This window comes from Neodiprion pinetum, chromosome 5 (assembly GCF_021155775.2).
Source record: "Neodiprion pinetum isolate iyNeoPine1 chromosome 5, iyNeoPine1.2, whole genome shotgun sequence".
NCBI lineage: Eukaryota > Metazoa > Arthropoda > Insecta > Hymenoptera > Diprionidae > Neodiprion > Neodiprion pinetum.
The window spans coordinates 34,741,143-34,764,693 of NC_060236.1; the positions used below are offsets into that span (position 1 = coordinate 34,741,143).

Below are 23,551 nucleotides of genomic sequence, written 5' to 3' on the forward strand. Positions count from 1 at the left end.
GAGAGGATTCCCAAACGATAAAACTTATCGAGGCTTTTCATTCAGTCGCCGACGCTTCTAAGTAACTTTTTAATGTTTTATTGTTTCTGTTATGCCGCAAACAACATAAGCGGTACGAAGTAGTGAAAAGGAATAAAAAAATTTACGTGTTGCGGATCGTATCTATATAATTACAGTTGGTTGTCAGCGATGAAATGCTGTAACAATATTTATATTGGAGCGTTCATTGGCTTTGAGGATATCGCCATAGCTGGATTACCATTTGCGGTTTTGGTTGAAAAGTAGAGGAAATAGGATGCATCAGTGGCTATCAAAGCAAAGTCATCGTGTGCACGTTTGCACGTAGGCGAGTAAACTTTCGTCTTGATGTCATATTATCGTCCTACACTTTTTGAAAATGATCCGATAACTCGATCGGATATTTAAGATCGACAGTGTCGCATCGCTTCACGGGCAATGTCTGTACAAGTTTTCCGTGCTGTTGATTAAAAAAATTTTAATTGTATGCAGTTTGTGCATTACGTAGAGTGTGTACCTACAGAATGCCTAAAATAAATATTACAACGTAATAATAAGTAAGCAAATGAAAACATAGATTTGTAATTTTTTATCGATATTCTTTTGCGCATTTCTACAAGGTTTTTTAGTTGTTTGACAGAACTCAGACAGATTCGCCATCACTTATCACTGATAAAATTGTATGTGGTATTATAACCGACTACTGAAAGTGCAACTATAAAATGAGGTTGAAGTTAGTAACGTTGATGTGACAAAACGTTAGGGAAAATGTCGTCAATTTGGCAATTTTATAATGATTTTGAAAGAATAGAGTTTTAAAAATATGACAACGTTTTTGCTTCATTACAATTTACTGAATTTCAGAAAATTCAGAAAATCCTTAAGTTCCGGAAAAGTTATTTTTACTAGACACCCATTGTTACGCTAACGTTACTAACTTCAACCTCATAATATAAATCGTAACGAAGATGTTGGGGTTGTCTCCTCTTTATGATTCTTAAACAGCTATTGAATTGTGAATATTTCTAAGACTAGCCTCACGGACGACATCGAGGATCGTAAGAGCTATGCCACCGAACGTTAAATTTTTCAGATATCAACGTCTAACATTACCCGCGGTGAGTTCATGGTTAGTAAAATACATGAGTCGAAGTGGCAAATCAAGGCAAACGACTAAAATATGCTTGCAAAAAATTCCGACCTCTCTTCTTTCGTGACCATCCCGTGTCTATTATATTATCGTGTCATAGAAGATCGAATAATCCAAGAACACGTGGAAAACCTTGCCCATGTATACATCATATATATATATATGTATATATATATATATATATATATATATATATATATATATATATACACACACACATGGGTGTAAAAGTTTCTGCTAAGAGCAATTACCAGTTTTGTGTGTCTTGCGTCCATTTGCTTTTCTTTTACCTCTGTATTTTGCGCACCGCGCCGCATCGATTCGCACGAAGGATAATTGCGGGCAGCTGCTATGACGAACATGAGGCGAAATTTCGGTGTAGAAAGTTTTTGTGAGCAGCGACGGTGCTATTATCTCCATCTGAGTCAGATGACACGACAGCACAGTTCGCCTTGCTGCGTGTCCAGGGTGAGCTGAGCTTGCCTGGGATATTTCAGACTCTGATGTTACAGACCGGATGTGCTCGAACTTTGAGAAGCAAAAAGGATTTACCTCGCTACCTGTTAAGCTCAACAAAGAACCGTGGCTTGACCGTTCCTACGCGTTTGGATTTGTCGAAATTCCATTTTCGTTTGCTGGATAAAACGGCCCCAGCTTAAACTTACTCGAAATTTGCCTTTCTGTAAAATATAGACCTGCTAAAGATTAATGTCTCATTACTGTTTATTTCTCCTTCTCACTTGAGGCCTTGCTTATATATTACTGTTATAAACCTGCATAGTGTTGATTGTGTCAAGAACATTTTCAAATTGTTAGTTTCAACAACCTGGTATATGTGTAGGTCGAAATATTTTATCTAGCTGTGTTATACATACAATAGACGTCACTGAAACAACTACTTTATATGTTCGCATCGTTTCTTCCGTGAGACGACACTGGCCTTCGGTGTATTCTGACTTTTATTAGTAGGCATTATTACGCACGTATGCGTAGAGGTGTGCGGATACCTCGCTAAAAACGAGTCGTTGAACAATCCATATTTTTATGAAATTATATCGCGTAAAAAAAAATCATTAGAGAACATTGAATATACTGCCGAGGTTATGCGAGCCTGCTTTTCCGGTTCTTTTCATTCTACAGCAGAAAGGCTTTATTAAGTATACATGTAACGTGTAGGTGTAGACATAAGTGTCGATTTACCTGACCCCTCATGTCCCGTTTAGTGCGGAGGCGTCAGATGGATTTCTAATAACGATGGCGCCCACGCTAGGGTCTGTTATACTGTGGATCAGGTACAATTATTCATATAGAAACACGTCCATAGATCAATCTTTCTCGTCATTTGGAATATCTCGCGAAGAGTACGTGGGTTTTAAAGTTTTGTTATTTTCTCCTCAACAAGTTCATCAAAATCTTTATCGGTCGATTACTCGTAAACACCCGTTACTTAATGATAAACATATACATGGTCTTCTTAGAGGCTTTTAAGTATTTGCCCGAAATACGTCGACTTCGGAATAGAAAATTATTGAAAGTTCATTGAGTATTACAGGTAAAAGAGAAAAAAAAAGAAAAAAAAAAGACGAAATGTAGTCTTGGAAAGGGGAAGTACAAAAGTGCTGTTTAAAGAGAGATGTACCATAATAGATGCGAGTGCCTTCCCGTAGCCATGGCCCCTCCTCTACTTCGGCGACTTGGCAACAGCGCAACCGTCCGTGAGGCTAACGAACGGCATTGCCAAATCTCTGGGGGCCACTCTGACGGTGGGGAAGTTTCAGCCGAGGCTTCAAGCTTCTCTCCGCGACCCTCGCAGCCTCTAGCCACAATCGTTCGATAAAATTTGATCATTGGATTTAGAAACTTTGGAATATTTACCTTTGTTCGTCGACTGCGGGATAGCTTGATGCGTTAAGCATTTCTTCCTACACTTTCAATTTACTGCCTTTTTTAATAATTCAATCTTACGTATGTTGTTTCTACTTTCGGTCTTCAGTTGTTTTTGTTTCGTAATCCTTTAATCGATTTTTTTACGTTCGGTAACCGTAAGTCGGTCCAAATAAACATGTGGGAAATAATGTTTTTCGATACTAGTGCGCGAAGGTGGCAATGCCCGCACAAGCGTGAAGGCGCAGCACGAACCCGTAGACGAGTTGAAGGGCGAGTGTGGCGCATTCACGCGAGATAGGCATTGCCAACTTTCGCGCGTGTATCGAACTCTATTTTTTGCTACACCTGTAACGGAAAGTCAGACATACACGATTATATTTACACGAAACCACGGCACGATGTCTGTTCAGTGACGATGTCGAGCACAGCAAAGAGTGACAAACTATTCCATTGGTGGCGCTGGTGCAGCTGTTTGCGAAATGCGCAACTGTGGATAAAAGCGCGACCGTCTTTTTCGCACACCGCTAGCAATGCGCGAAAGTTTTTCCCGCACACATGTGTAAAAGACTACTTTCGGTGCTTGTAAATGGTGCATAAAAATGGACTTTCCGTGCAGGTGTTGCAAAAAAATATTTGTGACCGAATGTGAAGTGCTGTTTAGGCAAGTGGCTGGCTGGGGGGATAGCCGTGTTGCTAGACTAACGATATGATTAAGAACTTAATTTAAATCACGCAACATCGCATGTATTATTTAGCAATTATGTTTCGATTTAGTGTGCTCAAATTCGTATAGTAAGAATGCTTATACGGCGCCTCTGTTAGCGTTTCAACAGTTCAACATTGTTGCCACATGAACAGTGATGAAATTTGGTTGGCGATATTTTGGCGAAAGTAGACCCGACTCGGTACCACGAAACTGAGTTCAGCTGTTTTTTTACGACCAAATGCGTGGAAGAAAATGAACATACGATATTGTCTCTAATCCTAGCTTTAAAGTTGCCAACTTGTTCGATTTTTGCATTCGAGTAATGTTTCAAGAACAATGCCTGCAGAGAATACGAGCTCGTAAAGCTCGTAAAAGAGCACATTCTACTCAAAACTGCAGGAAACGAGAGAGTCATCAGGTTTTTCGGTGAAATATACTTTGTAAAATGTAGAATTTACTCTGAAAACAGCGAAAACCATTGTGTGCAGACCAAAAGTTGCTACATTTATGGTAAAAAATACAGTTGAAATGTTCATTTTCTATTAGCTTGAAGTTAGTAACGTTAGCCTTAAAATGAATGTTTAGGAAAGATCGTTTTTTCGCAACTTGAGTATTGCCCGACATTAAGTAAACCGTAATGAAGCAGAGTCGTTCTCATATTTTTAAAACTCAACTCTTTCAAAATTATTCTATAATGGCAAAGCGGAGATTTTTTCCCTAACGTTTCGTCACGTCAACGTTACTAACTTCATCCTCGTTATTTTTTACCAAAAACCTTTTCTGACCCTCTCTTTCTGCAACTTTGAATAAAACCTGCTCTATTATTCTTTCCGTGTAAGACGTAGTATAGGTAATCGTCGTGGTATAATTATAGGAGGAGTAGACGTGTGTAACAGACCTACCCTCACTTATCGAGTAATTTTTACGTCACACCCATTTTTGGCCAAAGTCACGATACTATCATCAGGCAATATTTATGCCAGGAAAAATAAACTATAGGGGTCTGGGAATGTGAATTGGAGTTTACTTCGCGTAGTTATTATTATAAACACGAATGCTCAGTATGGGTCGAACTGTGAGACGGCTTCGGCTGTTCGTGACCAGCCAAGGAACCGCCATGTTGCGGCCTGCAGTGCTCCAAAAAATACGAGTTGAGTAAAAAGCCTTTCACATCGGAGCAAGATGGCCGAACCTGGATCGGATCATCGCATACAACTCATGTTTCGTTGTAAGATACAGGCTTACCCTTGGTAACGCGAGCCTTACGCAGGAATATAGTAGATGCGACACAGATCCACGTCAATAAACTTTCGCGTTAATATCCCTTCTCCACATAACATGTTGCATATATTTTACTGACAGATTATCAACAGCGTCGTAAGCGGTTCAAGTATTAACAAGGGATTAGGTCCATCGTAAACTCGGTAGATAAAACAAGAAAACAAAGAAAAAAGCTCAAAAGGTAAATGAACGTGAAACTGTCCAAATCTTGTTACGATTTTTCAAATTTTTTCAAATTACATTCATCTTTCTTCTAATTCGTTTCCGTCCAAGTAAAATTCTTGCTATGCACCGTCGGCCCTCTCGTTTTACGAACTCGGGGATAGTGGAACAGGCAGGTTGAACAGAATGTTACAGGGTCTGGCTTCCGCTTGGCAACAACGCGACGCCTACCGCCGTCTGGGTCGACCGACCTCCCTCTTTCCTGTCCCTCGGTGCTTGCCGTAGCGTGGCTCCCACCGTCGAGCTCACGAGTCACGAACTGATGTCGGATTACACCGAGACACGTACTGTACAGAGAAACGCTGTTCCGTATGCGGTATGCGTGTGTTGTATTACACGTTAAACCTTACAGAACTGGAACTTGGAATGATTTCGATGGTGTGTTATACAGATTTAGTGCGTTACGAAGTCAACAACGAATTTAGATACAAATCATTCTTTCCGTGAGCTTTGCATTGTCATTGATCCATTCCTCGTCCGCAACCAAGAGTAGGTACGGATCTTGCACATTATAGCGCTTGGCCAATCACCGTCTAGAGACTTTTTACGTAGATGTGATTTTTCTCAGACGCAGTACTACGGCCTACTCGATGCGCGTCACGTTTCCTGCCTTCTCCCTCTACTTCACTTCTGTTTACAAACCGAAGATCAGGCGACACTTACCCATATGACATTTTGTAAATGGCCTGAGGCTTTAAGTCGTTGTTTTCGTGACGCTAGGCCAATTTTGTCTCCTAGCGGTGAACTCATGTTGGAAAATTCGAAGTAATGGCACCTGTCTAATGCTTCTTTACTGATACTGGGCAAACATTGGCTATCGATATCACAATTAGTAGAAAGTTTCACTGTGCGTAGGACTTGAAGAGTATTTAAGGGAGCGTTTTCGGTTACAAGAGAAATGGAAAAAATACTGCTATACATTGAGAATTACACAGGAAGCGCGATCTTTCCCCAATCTAAGATCACATCTATCATTACGCACTTCGCGTTTATTATTACTTTATTGTCAGTGCAACACGCATAGAAAAATTGACTACGTGTTCGACAGATTGTTTATCAAACACAAGTAACTGATGAGTGGAAAGTTCAACTAATTGAACTAAACTACTTAAAACTCGACCAAAGTGCAGTTATCCGCGTCACTTCATCGACCGACCGTTTATAGTTGGCGTTAGAATAATCAAGGCTAGACGATTTATAAATTTGAAAGTGACGTGTTTTAACGAATAGCCGTGATTAATGCAACTCACATTAGCTTGAAACTGATACTTATGCGGAGAGGCTCTCTCTGGAAGCTGAATTCTGATATTCGTGGCGGTAGCGAACTCGCAGTTGTCAACACGAGGCACATCACCTCGAGTACCTACATTGGCTCGCTTCAAGAGCTCTGAAGCGTTTTGAAGCTATCTTCCGCAAATTCCTCGACGCAATCTAAAAATTGCTGTACAATTCGTAGGAAAAATAGCCAGAATCGCCAATCAATCGTGCAAGAGGGTTAGATTCAAGACAGGAAATGGAACGTTCCACTTACGGGAGCAACTCCAGAACCTGTTCATCTATGAACGCCAGTTACCAGTTGATCTTATTATTTTGCACAGAACTACTGCGAGTTCAAAACTCGTCATGTATTCCAGGGCACAAGTACGGAACACCTATCATGCTTACCTGTGTGAACTGCAAGGAGGTCAAGAGAGCTACCCACCCACTGCTAGATTCGCGAGAATTACAGCGTTGGTATGAATGCAGGAGAAGGTTGTCCACGTGTATTCGCAACGCGCAGCCCATTGGCCGTTTGACCTACGTTGTCCGTTTCGCTAATCGATCGCGGGGGGTCATTGTCTCTTATGAGATGAACTCGTCTTAGCATTGATCGCAGGATAGATAAGATCATGAGCGTCTAAGAAATGGCTCGATAGCCATGATGACTAGTGAATCTGTATACCAGAAATTTCTAGTGAAGTGAACCCTCGAGGCCACTTACCGATTCTCTCAGCTGTATCAAGCTGGAACGGTTACATTCCAAAATTCACATGTCTTCAATGAAATAATTAAGGACTAATTGAATGACCTATTTTTTAATTCAATGCTCCACGTTTTTTCAAAGAAACCTGCGGCAGTGCATGTAACCGCCACGCTTAAAAACAACGGTATCGAAACGACATTTTGAAAGGCTGATCGGGCCAGAATTAAAGACTCATTAAATATTTTTAGCAAGCGAACCCTAGGCGAGACACGCCCCCCGAAAACCAAGTACAGTGCAGTATCTCCACCGTGGCCACGTACATATTTTTCAAACGCCAGATCTTTAACAGTCAACAAAATCCATCACAGGAGCCTTTGCCAGTAAATAAGAGGAGGATCGCTCGAAACTATAATCTTCGGCCACGGTGGAAATACTGCACTGTACTCGATTTTCGGCGGGCGTGTCTAGCCTAGGAGTGACTTGCAAAAAATGTTTAATGAGTCTTTAGTCCTGGCCCAAATAGTTTTTCAACATATCTTTTCGTTCCCGGTGGTTTTGGCGTAGCAGTTCTACGTTTATCTCGGGGTGGCATCGCTACAGGTTTCGCTAAAAAACGTGGAGCATCAAATGCGAAAATAGGGCATTTAATTAGCCCTTGATTATTTCATTCAAGATATGTCAATTTTCGAATGTGGCGACTCCAGCTCGATTTAGCTTATGTTTTCGACGTTTGCGCACGGTTACGTAGAAACGTGGGATCCGAACTTCAACAATACGTGTACCGAATGGATGTTGCGCATCGAGCGGCCGGCAGCACCAACTTATGCAGCCTGGATACATACCAACTTACTACCTTATTGCCTTATAAGCGCCTCAATGCTCTAACCGTGCCGGTTAAGACCGGTTCTTGAATCAATCTTGATTCTTGCTAATACTAACGTATGTATACCGTAGATACAGACACAACTGCGTTTATTATAGTACAGAAGAGGGATTAGGCACAAATCTATTCTCTTAAAATTCAAAATCTGTTCCAATAGGTAATACAGTTTCTACATCTATCTATAATTCTCTAGTGCTTTGACCGATGTGCCGTGTACTATGCATCCGAAGACGAGGAGCTTATGTCGACTCAATTACCAAGACAGTACTCACTTACTGGCTGTGGTATAATACTTTGTAAATATACACAATTATACTGAACATCATTGAAATTTGCATGTTCCGGAATATTTTTTAAACGATTGTCACAGGTGAATATCGGAAACTCACCTCAAAGGTCTGCGCAGCGTCACGCGGGGATGATGAACGAAAGTACTATCGTCATACAAGATGGTTTATACCTTTGATGCTGCAACTCCAATTTGTAAAATGAATTACCTGCATAGAACAGGTTACTGCAACAATTGAAATGTGACTTTCGCCGATCATGGATACACCCCAGTTATAAGCTGCTTAGCGTCCTTTTTTACCCTATATCTACTCCTTCGTTCAATTTTGTCGCTCCTTGTTTAAAGCCGTAAAATACTATGAATTTTCCAAAATGCACCCGTGTCCTGGTCAAAGTCGGGTCCTTCTTTTCTGTCGACACCAATTCACCATTCAGAAATATATACATATAAATACGTGCATGCACGTTTCTTCGCCTCTCCCAAGCGTATTCATAGCACGCGTGTGTGGTAAATGTGCAGGCTATAGTAAATAGCTGCTATGAGGGGGTCGATTGGGTACAGAAGCACGTCGAGTAGAGCCTGGCCAGCTGTCGCGTCTCTCCCAGAGTCTCGCAGCCGTATTTTGCCCCCCCCCCCCTCCCCCCCACACGCACTCACACCAAACTCGCCGCGTGCAAGGCTACCCCCTCTCTCTCTCTCTCTCTCTCTCTCTCTCTCTCTCTCTCTCTCTCTCTCTCTCTCTCTCTCTCTCTCTCTCTCTCTCTCTCTCTCTCTCTTTCCTTTCCGCTCTACGCTTCAGAAAGCCGCGCGCGCGTGATGTGTTTGATGAAAACTCATATATGTTCCTATCGAGACGAAAAGAACGCTCGACGATAAACTCTAACGAATTCTTCTCTTCTGGTCCTGTTACAGAAACTTGCGTAATTCTCCAAAGATTGAAGGAGATAGATCGGGATAGATTGATGGATCAGGAGTTTCAGGCGAGGTGTTGATTTTACTTCATATTTGTTGAAGATAATTTTTTTTATATTGATGTATTTTCATTCTTATTCATGGGTCTAAGTGTTACCACTACGGAAACCTGCTTCATTAGATAACAAATTGAATTGTGAAGAAGATAAAGTTGTGCATATCAGATATTTGTGCGAATCCGATCACCCCGTATGTGGGTATAAATATAGATTGCTTGTTGCTGTATTGTTATGGCTCACTCCGGCGGGCCAGACGCCAAGCTCGGAAGCGGAGTTACGTTAGCGATTTACAATTAAATGTGTATACATACGTAAATACATATACGGGGTATCCCAAACTCACTGAGGAAGTCAGAATCATCGATAACCCAGAAACAAGTTTCTCGAAATTACGCGAGTAGAGAGAAATCAGATGGTGAGTGGGTGTCAAAAATCACGGTGTTTAGGGTTTGGCAGTTGACAACTCATCGTAAACTATAACTCCGTCATTTCTTTTGTTTATTTCTGTACTGAAATTATAGAATAATCTTAGTATATTCAGAATATATGTTCTGTGACTTCGTTTGCACAAGTTACCATCGCTTGCGTCTGACCCGCATTTGCAGTATGTATTCCATCATGCTCAAGTGCCCTCGGAGCGCCTACATAACTGAATCGGGCAAAATGAACGGGAGGAAATCAAGCAACGACGCGGATCGGTCGCACGCAATCAGCGATCTGTGCGTTCTCGTCGCTCCAAGCCTGCTATGGAACCTGTTTTAAATCTCCCTCCAGCACCGCCTCCTCTCCTTTCCCCATGTTTCTCTCGCCCCCGGCCGCCATGGAAGATTGACGCTTGCTACAGGCGCTCCGGCTTCACGCTTCACACACCCAAGCATCAACTGCTACAAAAGAAAATGAAAAAGACAATTCGGTGAGACCGAGGCTCCGGGCATCGTTCGAGACGAGTTGCCCGTGTAAGACACATCGCATCAGCAACTTCTATGCTTGCTTTGCTTACTTTTGCGCACGCATGAGATTTCAGATGTACCACGCGACCCGCGTTTATTCCACTAACTGCAGGGAAAGTGGCTCTGCGTTTTGTGTGGGTGTAGATAAGATTCGATTCTCGTTTCCGCATCTGTAACGTGTACGTTGCCCGACGTAACTCGGGCAAACTAGAATAACAGAGACCGAAGTTGCTTGCATTTTCTCTTCCGCAACCAAAGATAGAATTGTGAACAATTCGGAAGTTCACATCGAAAATCTGCCCCTCCGTTATGGTAGGTACCTATAGGAAATCACATGTGAAAAATCCTGTGATTCTGATATTCTATAAACTATTCCTGGATGTAATATTAGCGCAGCAGTCGATCGATATGAAAATAAGAACCCATGGAATGCCGATCGAATTAGCAAACCAAATTTTGCACTTTTTTCGTTTCTGAGTTATGAAATCGTTTTAAACTTTCAAAAATTATCTAACTCACAATTGTGCTTGTCTGGTCAATTGGGAAAGTTCGCAAAATTCATGGGAACATTATGTAAATATATTTTCAACTGATCCTCTCTCGCTTTGAGGTTATGACACGCTACTGTATATTTGAATACTAAATTGTTTTGTATTTGTTTTTTTTTTCTCATAATTTGCAGAACTTTTCTCACTGAATGGATAGGCGTGATCATGGACCTTAGCATTTCTCAAAGTTTGAAAAGATAATTTTATCCCATGAGAAATGCGATTTTAAAGTAAGACGCGCTGGACTTATCGATAAAACTTGAAGGTCTAACATCCGGTGGAGGAAATGATAAATTGACAAGAATCTGGATTAGGCTTTCCGTCGATACAGTCAGTTGGTCAGCTGCCGCTTCCGGCGGATGAAACCCCTAGAAAAGTGGCTAAACTATAGGACGTATGGCAACATCGCGTTACGACACGCCTGCCAGCACAGTCTGGCAATCTCGAGAAAAATTTAATGGAAGTCGTCTGACGTGATAGTAGCGTAAAAGGCTACGCCACGTTACGAGGATACGAGGAAGATTGATTGAGTAACAAGATTAAAATCATAAACACGCTGACTGTGCGCTGGCTATACATATGACAATATATAGGAAAACACAGGCGCTTAAACCCGCGGCTATAATATAGGAATTACGTCGGTCATCCCGAGTCGAAAACACAGAAGTCCTTGCCAAATTGATGCGTAGTTATGTGTAGGAAGGTATAACATTGGGGAAATATGCAAAGAGTGAATTTCAATGAAAGGATATTTTTGTTAGTTGGTTGGAAAATCGTAAACAAAACATTCGATTTGCATACGTTGAAACTATAATAATTGCAGATTGCACTTTCGTCTCGACTTTCATGAACCTCCAATAAATACTTGTTGCAAAAAGCGTAGTTCTCTAATGTCATAATAATATATCAAGAAATATTTGATCACGATGATTGTTCAACGTTTTATATTTTTTTTCCGTCTTACTTCACCGCTCTGCATATACGTAAGTTCGTCGAAAATGTTGCAATTTAGTTTGTTTTGTTACGGCTGAATTTTTCGTAACAAATATTTACGGCTGAGTTTCAACTTCAATTCTTAAATCCAATATGTATTCACAGATTCTAGGTTTCAAGTAAATTGTTGATGTTAAGGTGGGACAACTCTATTTCAAGTCTAAAGTTGCCAAATACTGTAAATAGTTGCTGCGTCACTGAAAAATTACTGCCATCAATGGCTGTCTAAAACCGTTAAAAATCGAGTTACACCACCGTTACAATATTAGGTTCAAGTGTACAACTGGAGTGTTTTTCTACCTACCTGATGTATTGCATGGGCAAAGGTTTAGCGGTTAATTGCAGTAATAGCAGTAACGGGAGTCTCTTTACCTATATCTATATCGTTTCGAACGAAAGCGGCGTTCTGATTAAAATCGCATGTGTGCGACCAAAGTCACCTGCTTATCAGTACAGCTGCGCCAAATTGTTGTCGACCTAGAAATTCTGTTGTGAACCTGCGAAGCGGAGTGTGGCTGTTTCAACATCCCAAAAAGATGTACATACAGGTATATTGACTTTAGCCGTACCTTCGTACGAACTGGTTTGCCGTTCTCATTTCAGCATTAGCTAACATATATCGTAATTAGCCATAGATAATTACACGTGAATGCATACGTTCATTGAGTTTCCAGGATCGATGTATGAACAGCTACCGCGCTGCCCTGTGTCAGAGGTCAACGACCAGAGCGCGTCGGTCGCGTACTAATAGAGGCTGAGACAAAGAGTGCGGTTATATCTATCGAGTATGAACCTATATTCCTGCCATAGTTCGTGGCTTGTTGCTGGGTCAACGTGTAACCTGCATCCTGACCAGTTCCCCACTTAGCGGAGAATGATATTTTTGAACCCGTTTATGCGGCGTCTGCATCGGTGCCAACAATTGCAATAAGCGAGGACAGTTATATTCGGGGGTACAGAAGCGAAATAGCAACGTTGGGAAGCAGAGCGAATTCTTTTCGAGCATGTCGAATTATATCCTTACTATATGCGGATATATTGATGTATTACTTTGAGTTTTTTTTTTCTCCTCAATCTTTTCGTTTCCTTTTCCCTTCGCCTTAAGCCTCCGTCTCGTGTAGGTGTAACAATTTATTTCACGTTTTATTTTACCTGTGTTCGTTAACTTATACCGTCAATTTTGCGTTGTTGTATTTTCTGCCGTCGACTGAGTGCCCAGGCCAGTATAGAAAGCGGACACGTCACACTGCAGGTAACCCGAGCGAGACAGGATAAGCTACTCGAAGAGAGAGAGAGAAAGAGAGTGACGGAGAGATTTCTTGCTTGGTGAGAAAATTTATGCTGGGATTCCGCCTCACTACCGATGACGCTAAGAATTACGGTTCACATTTATTACGATTCGTATCAAACTAAGTATTATAATATTTATACCTGCCGTGTTCTGAAAATTCCGTTGCGGTTTTCTTTCGGTTTTCCTTAATCAGAAAACTATGCACGTGCTGCAAATTAAAAGTCATAATCCGCACGACAGACAATGGTTTGTTTCTTTCTATTCTGGTAGTGAGGAGAAGAAAATATGGTGTCCCAAGGTGCTGTTTTTATTATAAGAAAGCTAGTATGTGCTGAAATGCCACTTCGCAACTGTGCGGAGTCAAATGTATTATCACCAAAAGAATATTATTGGGAAGTGTTAAAACTTTTATTAAGAAAACGCTCCCGCGACTTTTAAACATGTATAGAACTCAATTTTACGATCATTTTCATTCTTTTGAAAGATGAAACCGTAGTTTCATCAAACAACCGACTCCTTCGTTACGCTCTCTGAGATTAATATTGTTCAATACACAAGTCACCCTCCCGGTAATTCGTATTTTCCAGATAATCATACTTCAATATATCGCCGGATGACGATAGAGCCTGCAGTTGGTTCTCAGAAAATGCAATCAAAAAATCTTAGGATTACCCTCTGAGAGAATACAACAGTTTTCCTATTTTTTTTAAGGGGGTGTCCTGGTCACTTTCGACGTTGAAAAACACTCCAATACATTCTCTTTTGACGCAGAAATAAAGTAATGGCATGAATTCTATGACTTTAATGTAGCGATTTTGTAGAATCCATATCATTTCTCCATTTCAGCGTCAAATGAAAGTGGATGAAGAGTTTTTGTCGAGAATTGCGTATAGAATGGGACTGTTAAGTCCATTTTCGCGGTTTAGATACGTAGATGTATACGTCAATGTCGAAATCGACCAGGACGATTCGAATAAAATGGTTGGTTAGTTGGCAGTCAACCGACTGGATAGAGTCACTGACGATGAGAACCCGACCCTGCTGCTGCTGCTGCTGCTGCGGTGTTCAAAGATAACCACAGTTCAACATACAATAAATAACACAAATATAAACGAGATGATGACTATAAACAAGAAGATTTAATTGTCAGTTCAGCAAATATAGAGAATAGCGAATATTTTTTTTTTTTTTTTATCATAAAACAGAACAAAAGAAGCAACTAGCTTTGTTTTGAAATAAGTAGGTATAGCATGAATAAACGACTCCAACCAAAGCCAAACAACTAGTCCTAATCAGCAGCACATTTGCACTTTTGAAAACAAGTTCCATCTTGTCTTTTTTTTTTTCTTTTATTAAAAACAAAAATAATACTGCAGAAGAGCCTGCAGGAAGATGACGTCAGTTTTGCCCATTGCCCGGAGTCCCGTTCTCCACGTAACGTTCACGTTTCATGTCGCCCGGCAGGGTGTTCATAGGGGGACAACCGGCAGGGGCGGCCGGCGGGGGGGGCGGGCGCCGGACAAAGGGAGAGGTTACGCGCTGGCCTCGACAGATGTTTTCGAAGGCGGCTCTCAGCCTTCCAATTGCAGCACGCTTAAAAAGGTTTCCCATGTTGCCAGACCGCGCCACGCTGCGCGAGGCAAGAGCAAGCGAAGCCTCTTTGTCCAATGCTCTCGTAGTACTCTTTAGGCTGCAGATATTCTCGATCGCAATGAAAGCAGCGCAGAAGGATTCTATGTTGAGAGAAAGCACAAGAACACTACGATTATATAGCAAATTTCCGCTGATGGGTGGATGGAAATTCAGAATTGAAAGAGGAACAATCCAGGGGCTCCGATCATTTCAACTTACGTACCATGCAGTTTATATTCGTCCATGTTATATGAGTCATTCTCATCGTGATCATAAACGCATTGAAACTGAAATCCTCTGTTTTCAAACGATTGTCATCGTTACTAGAATAGTCGGAAAATGACTTGAAACGTGAACTACAATATGGTTATACGTTAATTTGATACACGTGATCGTGTGGTTTGGATGAAAAACAGCCGTATTCACGGTGATCAGGCATAAACATGTGCGCATGAGTGCCAGGAGGTTTCGATTTTCCTGGGAGGAAACTGCTGTCAGCGAATTTGTACGAATAGAAATACTTGCGCAATGTTGTAGCCATTTCGCACGTTCGAGATCATTCAATATTTACCTAATATCTCCGAAATTTTAAGATGCAGGTAATATCGATTTGTATATAGTTGAACGGTGTTTCACACGTTTCCCGATAACTGCTATCATCATACGTATAAGTTTAGAGTAGTATTGCTCACCGTTGCTAACAGCATTACTTTATACAATCAGTCCACCGCTACTTATTCCCATTGGAATAGATTAACGTGAAAACGATAAACAAACCCGGTGAAAAAAGGAGAAAGAGAACGGCTCTGGGACAAAGGGAATTGGAGGGGGGTATCAGTAATCCGTACGAGAAGCTGTTCGATTAAACAGAAATCAGACCAATAGAATAAAAATCGTTCGAAATATTATTCCACATATCACAATCCCATAAGTTATTAAGTCGAAGATCTATTTTTTGACGAGTTTTTTCGATAGGCCCAGAATGTTTTTGGCATACATAGTTTTAGAGCGATTTATTTAGAGTCGTTCCACTCCTCATAATCAATTGAAGTTCAACACTAAATTGGTCGATATCAGCGAACTAATTTCAAACATATTACTCCATCCCAGTTTGTGCCTTTAATTCAGCATCTGAATACCATGCGCGGGTTTGCTGCAGTTAGCAACAGGCTGACAGTACCGGCACCCATAAATGATCCGAACATACACGCCGCGTTCCGCTTCTGGTGCTGTATAATCTAGCCACTTATAGTGTAAATATTTCCTTTAACGTTGAACAGCATTAAAACTAGGAGAGTCGGCGTGAAACTTGTGTCGTGGCGTCGTAGCGAGGCTCACGATTAGGTTATAGATACGGGCTCCAGGCTTTGGAATACGTGAGGATAGACACACTCAGGCGTCTGCCTCGCATGTGCACGGATGAATATGTTGGTATAACGTACGTGAGGCCACGTTGCGTCAGAAGATGACGGAATATATATCTACGTACACAAAAATAGAGAAACTTTGGAACACAAAATACGACCAATGAAGAAAAATCTGACAAAAAAAAAATGAATAATTAAAAATTTAAAGAAGTCTGGTCGATTGCGGTACGGGGGACATCACAAATGTTTTCAAGGTGAAGCTCGAGCATGTAACGCCATTTACTTTTGAAAGCGAAACAATTCTCTTGATTGTTGTGATCTTTGGAAGCATGGAGTGGCGTGTAAACGAGAGGATTAGTTCAGCACAACTATGATTGGGCTTGCATTTTTTTGAACTGCTATCAGGCAGCCCTATGGTTTACGAGACTATTTGTCACGATCGGCTTCGCTATTGCGTTTCAAGTTGATGATATATGTATGTATGTATGTATGTATAGTACAGAGTGAAGGTAGGGAGCGAGTTACTAAGTAAACGAATATGTGTGAAAACCAGACTCGTCGGAAGTATTGCAGGTATCATTGACGTGCTTATCTATAAGCTGAGTGGCCAGTTTTCACACCAGAAAACCGGTCCAGGTTGTGAATATAATGAGATAAGTTTTTCTTAATTTTCGAGTTTCTGTACAGAGCAGACAAAGGTTACATCGTAATTTCCTGAGATGCGTTTCTCTGCCTCTGACGTCATCGTGATACACCAGTCCGTTAATTACGATGAAATTCTGACTTTCAACAAGGTTTTTTGTCACCGAAAAAATCTTATAAATTATAATTTTTTTTTTTTCACCATCAACGGAATCTTGTCTTTGAACAAATCCAAGCCAACACAACATAACGATGAGGGTGAAGTTAGTAACGTTAACGTAACGATACATCAGGAGGAAAACTAATAAAAAATCATGATTGCATATAATTTTATCACGACTTTCGCGGAGTTGGCTTTGCAAAATATCAGTGTATTTTGTTTGTCATGGTTTACTAAATTTCAGACATTCCTAAAGGTGCGAAGTAACGATTTTTCCCAAACATGCATCGTTTACATTAACGCTACTAACTTTATCGTCGTACATAACGTAGCCCTTGCAAATCAAAATGAGTTTGACCGTATCGCGCTTATGTTGCAGATAGAGTGGAAAGTTCCAACCACGTCAATGATTTCGATACCTGGAAAGGGGCGAAGGGTAGAAAGGATGAAAGGCTTGCCTTTGCTTGGGGGTCGGTCGCGAATCACAATTATAAACCGGTCGCACACGTAGAGTCTGGAAGTTTCATTTAATTCATTCTGGGGGGGGAATCGTATTTCGTTTTCTCACATAGTCAGTCTCTTGTGCATGTAGAAATGACGCAACTGCCACAAGTCAGAAAGCGTCAATTTCGACAAGGTATGTATATAATGTACTCAAAGGTTACGAAAGAGTCCTTTTGAACTTGTTTTATTTCAATTTGCACCCCTCTCCCCCCACTAGCCTAGGGTTATTTTTTGATTTCGTTTTAACGTTTCAAGAAATACCAGTCGTCCGAGGATAGTGAAGAAGAAACGAGAATATCTATGCAGGTCGGAGCAGGTTATATTACATTGACTACCTTGGAAGTAGAAAAAATTATTCTTATCCTGGCAGAAGTTGATTTGTCAATCTTTAAAGGTGACGCAAGTCGTAGTCGTATATTGTTTACTTCACTCATCTTCATTGTATCGAACAGTTTTGTGTACATATCTTAGACGTGACGTAGACTGATTTTTTATTTTTTTTTATTTCTTAATCCCCTGCATCCCTAGCAGTGTAGCAAAAAATATAAGATCAGTATCGCGAATCCCGTTATGATTGGATATTTGGCACAATTACTCGTATCGTTATATTTCCGCACTCACGCCAGCATTCGTCGGCATACGTGCAGATTCAAGCAAATTTACTCGGCAGGGGTCAGCTTGTTCGACCCACTATTATTACACTTGAAATTTATCATATACTCTCGTATTACAGTTAACTGAGGCGAGGCGAGCTCTGGGGTTTAAATTGCAAATGATTAACTATGAAAAGCGATTGATCCAATGATAGCTCGTTTAAATTAATAATCATCGAGTCTCGCTACGGAATCACCGCCCTGCCAGACTATCTTATTTTCTTCAATATCACCCGCTAAACTTTCAATTTAGACCGATTTATATATTCGACATTGCGATACGCGGTACATGCATACATTGAAATATGTTATGCAACTCGTAAAAAAAAAAGCCTTGACCCTGCGGAGACAAGAAAACGTATGTTAAGGTATTTATTGTCAGATAGCAACGCGCCCAATTCTGTCGCTTCAGAATGTCTTCGTTGATCCATTGTCGTCAATACTATATATATGTTATTGTCACGTGTCGTTTGGATCACGTGGCATCCGTTTTCAATAACTGTATCCGTAACCCCTCCGCAGCAACGTGCCGTAAATTTTCATAATAGGTTGTATTAAACAGCTCTTCCATGTGGGAACGTGGCTGTATTTCTACATCCGTACAATTGCAAAAATGAACCCCGGAGTTGGCAGATCTTAGCACAGACTCGTAATACAGTCAAACTTCGAATGGTTTCATTTTCGTATTTCAAAGCCTACGATCTAACGATTCTGCTGCGAACGTAAGGAGATTCCGTTTTCCGCGTGCTGCTTACTATACGAGTAGCTGTATAGAAGAAGAGGTAGCAATTAATCGGCAGCTTTGTGAAATCTGTCTGAGTTTGCAATTTTTCAACTATGGTAATGGTACATACATATACCAACGTTGCTCAACCATTTTTATTCAAGAATTGACCAAATTCAGGCGGAGATCAGAATCAACCTGGTCGACTGTACATACGCAAACTGAAATTAATACACACAAGCGTATTTCGATGTAATTGCAATTGCACAAAATTAACAAGAGAGAGAAATAGAGGAAGAAGCTAGGACTGTGACACTGTCGATGCGCGGGCTAAAGTGAAAGTCGTCAAACGGAAGTGCTACTGGGGGCTTTTGTTACACACGCTTCGTCTCTCTCCCTCTCTCTCTCTTTTTCCGTATTTCCTTCTCTCGCTCATTATCTTTTTATCCCTCTCCAGTCCTCTGACGTCATCCCGCTTCCCCCGCACCGCCGTTATACTGACAGTCTGACATATCGCCATAAAATGGCGTTATATGTAACGACCAGATTCGCGTCCCTACCCCGGCTCGCCGCTTATACCGTCAGCAAAAAGCCTACAGAACTTGCGTCATGATTTTTTAAGTGAATTATAGGACTTCGCAAAGTTGCAGAAGCAGCTGCTGGGTATTATAATATACAGTATACACACTTTCAGAATCTGCCTTTCTCAAAAATTTCTTGCGGTTTTATAATCTTCAATGTATTAACCGAAGTTCTTGGTAATACTTTTACTACTTACGTTGGTCCAAGAGTGCGAATTCAGTTTTTCGGTGAAAAATAAATATGAAATCAGGTCATCTTCGAATAAGACAGAGATTGAATAAATCTAAAATACAAGGAGCATTAATTTCTAGACCACACACGTGCAAAGATGTTTTTATTTAGATTGTGAGAACTGTGTAACGTGTCATATCCAAAAAAATGCAATCGTAAAGTATGCTTGGAAACTGTGGTTAGTCTAAACCGCTAAATATTCGTACGATTCGACAAAGTCCTAATTTATATTGACCGACGTGATCAAATTTGACGTCGACTGAATTATACATGTTTTATTTACACGTATCAAGTGGGTGAGAAAATGATTTTTTTTTTTAACCAAATCAATATATTTCTCTGGGCTAGCCCTACCGGTGGGTTCATTGACCTGGTATACTTAGTAATCTTGTACAGATATTTTTGCTCATGTGTTTATAAATTTCGAATCTTGTGTATCGAAAATACATTCGTTGAAGATATTCTTTGAAACGCTCTCCGTCCTTATTTTTAAACTATCCACCTGAGGCGTGTAATTGATTGTGATACAAACAGCACATGCTGTTATTCTAAAGAATATAAGAGTAGAATGTGTAAGAATAGCAAAAATATTCAACTTTCTTGACTTTTATGGTCGGGGAAAAAGCAGGCTTACCAGTATGGTTCGGGCAACTGTATGAACAAAGTATCGCGTGTGTAAAAGATTTTGAAGAACAAAAATCTGCAAAAATTAAGAGGCGACAAATTTTGTCTTTCAAGAAAATTTAACGCATAAACGCGCGCATCTATAACTGACGGTAACGATTTTCCAATACTTGTAATACGATTTCGGGTATACCGTTAGTTTATTGTCTACAATTGTCGAGTTTTGCATTGTCGTCTTCGTTTCTATTATCGTAGCAATTGTAATTATTACTCATAAAAAATCGCTTCCTAAACATCGTTAGGAACCGAGCAGGATTAAGACGCAGGCTCTTCAGGACGGTTATTGTCCTCGAAACTCCATTATACGTGGGTCTATTTATGTGATGCAAAATTCCGGATATCGGTTGCAATTTTGAATCGAAATGATCGAGTTACCTGACATAAAACGATGTGATTACAGTACGTCGATATATTCTTCTGTTGTTTAATCCACACGAATCCTCAGTCGATTGAGGTTGAGCACCATTAGTCCAGTCGAGATAGACATAAAAATAGCCTTAAATGGAAATAATTAGGGGGAACGATTTTTTTTTTTTAAACTTCGAGCAAGCAATGGCGGAATTTTCCCGAAAATCGAGATTTAGATTTCCAACCCCCCCCCCCAAGTTTAAACAAAAAAAATCACTCCCCTTAATTATTTCCCTTTAAATGTCTATCTCGACTGGACTACATTTCAATACGTTATTTACAGAAAATTTTGCAAGGCTTACAAAGAAGTTGAGCGATTTTCCTTGTGCCGCTTGTAAAACCAGCCCAACTTTGGGTGACCTATTCTTTTCTGAGTCTTTGGATTCAGAAGATTCCATTCTGTATAGCCGACTACCTGGCAGCAGCCCTACCTTACCTTATTTTACCATTATTCTATACCTTCTCAACATAGGTACTATATGTATACCTATAGATATGGGAAATTGTCTGAAATTTGTCAGGTGTAGGTACACTGGGTCAGGTATACGTTACTTCCTCCCATTAATACGACTGCAAGGACTCCGAAAATTCCGTCAAAGAAAGTCGTAAAGAATGCGGCAAAAGGTGAAAAAAGACGTCGCCTTTGTACTGAAAACGCCTGGAAGTTTTTGTTTTTCCATTATTATTCTGATAATTAATAAATATTCTCTTGTATTGAACTATGCATTTTTTTATTCGGCCCTTAGGTTATTCCAAATAATCACGATGCATTAGTGTATTCTCCATAGTTTCTGCAATAAGGTGACGACGTCCTTCCATGAAATTGAGAGAGTGTTAGTCATGCGGTTGGCTGATTCGCATAAAGCGTACTAATACTTTTATACCTACATACCAAGAAAGTCGACGGTAATCGTAAAGTAATCCGTGACAATAAGTTCAACTTGCCTTGCTAATTGCACCTTTTCAACGACAATCGAGAAAACCATTACATTTTATTACGGCAAGTTTAATACCTGCAGAAGGTTTCGAGTGCCCCGGCGTATTGTGCTGCATTGTCAAAGTACTGTTCCATGGCATTGCGCCCCCCGTGATCTTACCGTGCATACAATTGTCTACATGTATCCCCTACTTATCCATTAATATTAGGTTTATTGTCTGCGGCATTATCATTTGCTGGAAGGTTGAATAGCCTAAGGGTACTAACATAATATCGCTTGAGTCATTATTTCACGTATAAAAAGTGACACGGGACATGACTCACGTTCGCATGTATTATTCAAAAATAATGTCAACAGTCATGTCAAGGAAGACTGAGACTCAATGAAGCTAATTTAATTCAGAAAATTGATAATCAATACTAATTTACCTAAACTTCTGTAAGCATTCGTTGTCTAACAGATCAGAGTTGAAGCAGCGAAGTTTCAAGACCTTCCTGCTTTAGTTTCCTCTTCCTGTTCACGCATACCGATTTTTGATCACCGGATGCGAGAATTTATAATGTCATGATCATTTTTTTCTTGAGGTAGAAAAACTGCGAGCACTAGCAGCACCTACAAAGAAGGTAACAAAATGATAGGAGTTGGGTAACTGGGTGGGCAGGTATCAGGTAGTAAGACGCCATGCGGATATTTTCGCAATCCGCAGTAGCAGATTTGATTTTTCACCGATGCGCAAAACGATTACCCGGAAAAAACAAGAATCATTTATTGCTATGCTAGCGTTAATTTGTGGAAATACTATTTGCTCGCTTCCTAGTAATATTACGATAAATTCCGCTTGATCGATGTAAAATCTAATTACGATAAATCTGCTCGAGGCTCCCTGCCGTTTGCAATATCATCACAACGTCGTCATTCGTAGTCGTTACTCTGCGTTCGAAAGCGTTCCGATCTGTAGACACCCGTTCGCCCACCCATTTACTGGTTCGTCCTTCTATCTCACGCGTACATAAACGCGTATCACTGCATTCAAAGTAAAAACTTGGCGACCCACAAGTCTCCGTGGGACTATTGAACCGGTCAAAGAACCCGCATCAAGTAAACCGATTGCATTTCTTCTCCCTTCGTACAGACAATTAAGCCAAATTCATATGACGAGATGAAAAAGATCGGTTTTGTGCACTCGCACAAAGAATACTGGATATCTGTCTGTTTCCTGACCGCTCAACTTGGAAGGGACAACGTTTACAAAAACGTTAACCGATTGTGTAACTGAGGACTGAGAACCTATGGTTTTTTTTTTTTTTAACATTCCTGAATTTTTATCACGTGTCGCTGAAATCAAACAGCATTGTAGCGTTTTGCGGAATTGTACTGGGTCGATTATCGACGCCATTAAATGGATTCAGGCTGTGACGCGCGAGGCGGCGACGGCAGTCGCTCACTCACAATCAGCCAGGCAGTATTTTTACTTGGTTTTGAAGGAACGTCGATGCAAAGTAGGACGTTCACAGTACGTATACGAAAGACGTATTCTCCCACAAGCGGGCAGGCAGGCAGCCGTGCAGTCTTTATTTATTTTTTTTTTCTGCGGCTATGGGTTTGTATACTGATACCTTGACAGAGAGCACATGTGCATGTACAACCGAAGACTGGCATCACAGCTCAGGTAAATACATTTTTTTCATTCGTTCTTTCGTTTGACGGCCCGTTGAACTAAAGCGAAGCCATAACGAAAATAAGATTTTCCAGTATATCGATCTTTCAGCGATTTTAGCCCCTTTTCTCCTCTCATCACTAGATTAGCGCTTTATTCACACAGTCTCGCCGAGGCTCGTATGCGCTACCTGAAACATGGCGTCGCTCGCCTCCGG

The 23,551-nt window shown here is 40.7% G+C and overlaps 1 protein-coding gene and 1 long non-coding RNA gene across 4 annotated transcripts in view; one reads left to right on the forward strand and one right to left on the reverse strand.

Annotated features, from left to right (window-relative positions):
* Positions 1–23,551, forward strand: part of Ipk1 (Inositol phosphate kinase 1) — a 43,267-nt gene that overhangs the window by 1,452 nt on the left and 18,264 nt on the right. The window contains exon 1 of one of the 2 annotated variants that reach the window (XM_046626622.2): positions 23,178–23,346. The exons of the other annotated variant lie outside the window; for it this stretch is intronic. Coding sequence (XP_046482578.1) covers positions 23,309–23,346 — 38 coding nt within the window. The 5' untranslated portion in view covers positions 23,178–23,308. Of the gene's footprint in view, positions 1–23,177; positions 23,347–23,551 lie in introns of those variants that run through there. 2 annotated transcript variants of the gene reach the window in all.
* On the reverse strand, positions 1,874–3,470 carry LOC124219282 (uncharacterized). 2 transcript variants are annotated; one of them, XR_006883358.2, is made up of 3 exons: positions 3,044–3,464; positions 2,808–2,984; positions 1,874–2,449 (listed from the first exon to the last, which is right to left on the reverse strand). It is a non-coding gene; the product is annotated as an uncharacterized lncRNA (long non-coding RNA). The 2 variants fall into 2 exon arrangements; XR_006883357.2 differs by having other exon boundaries at positions 1,874–2,984; positions 3,044–3,470.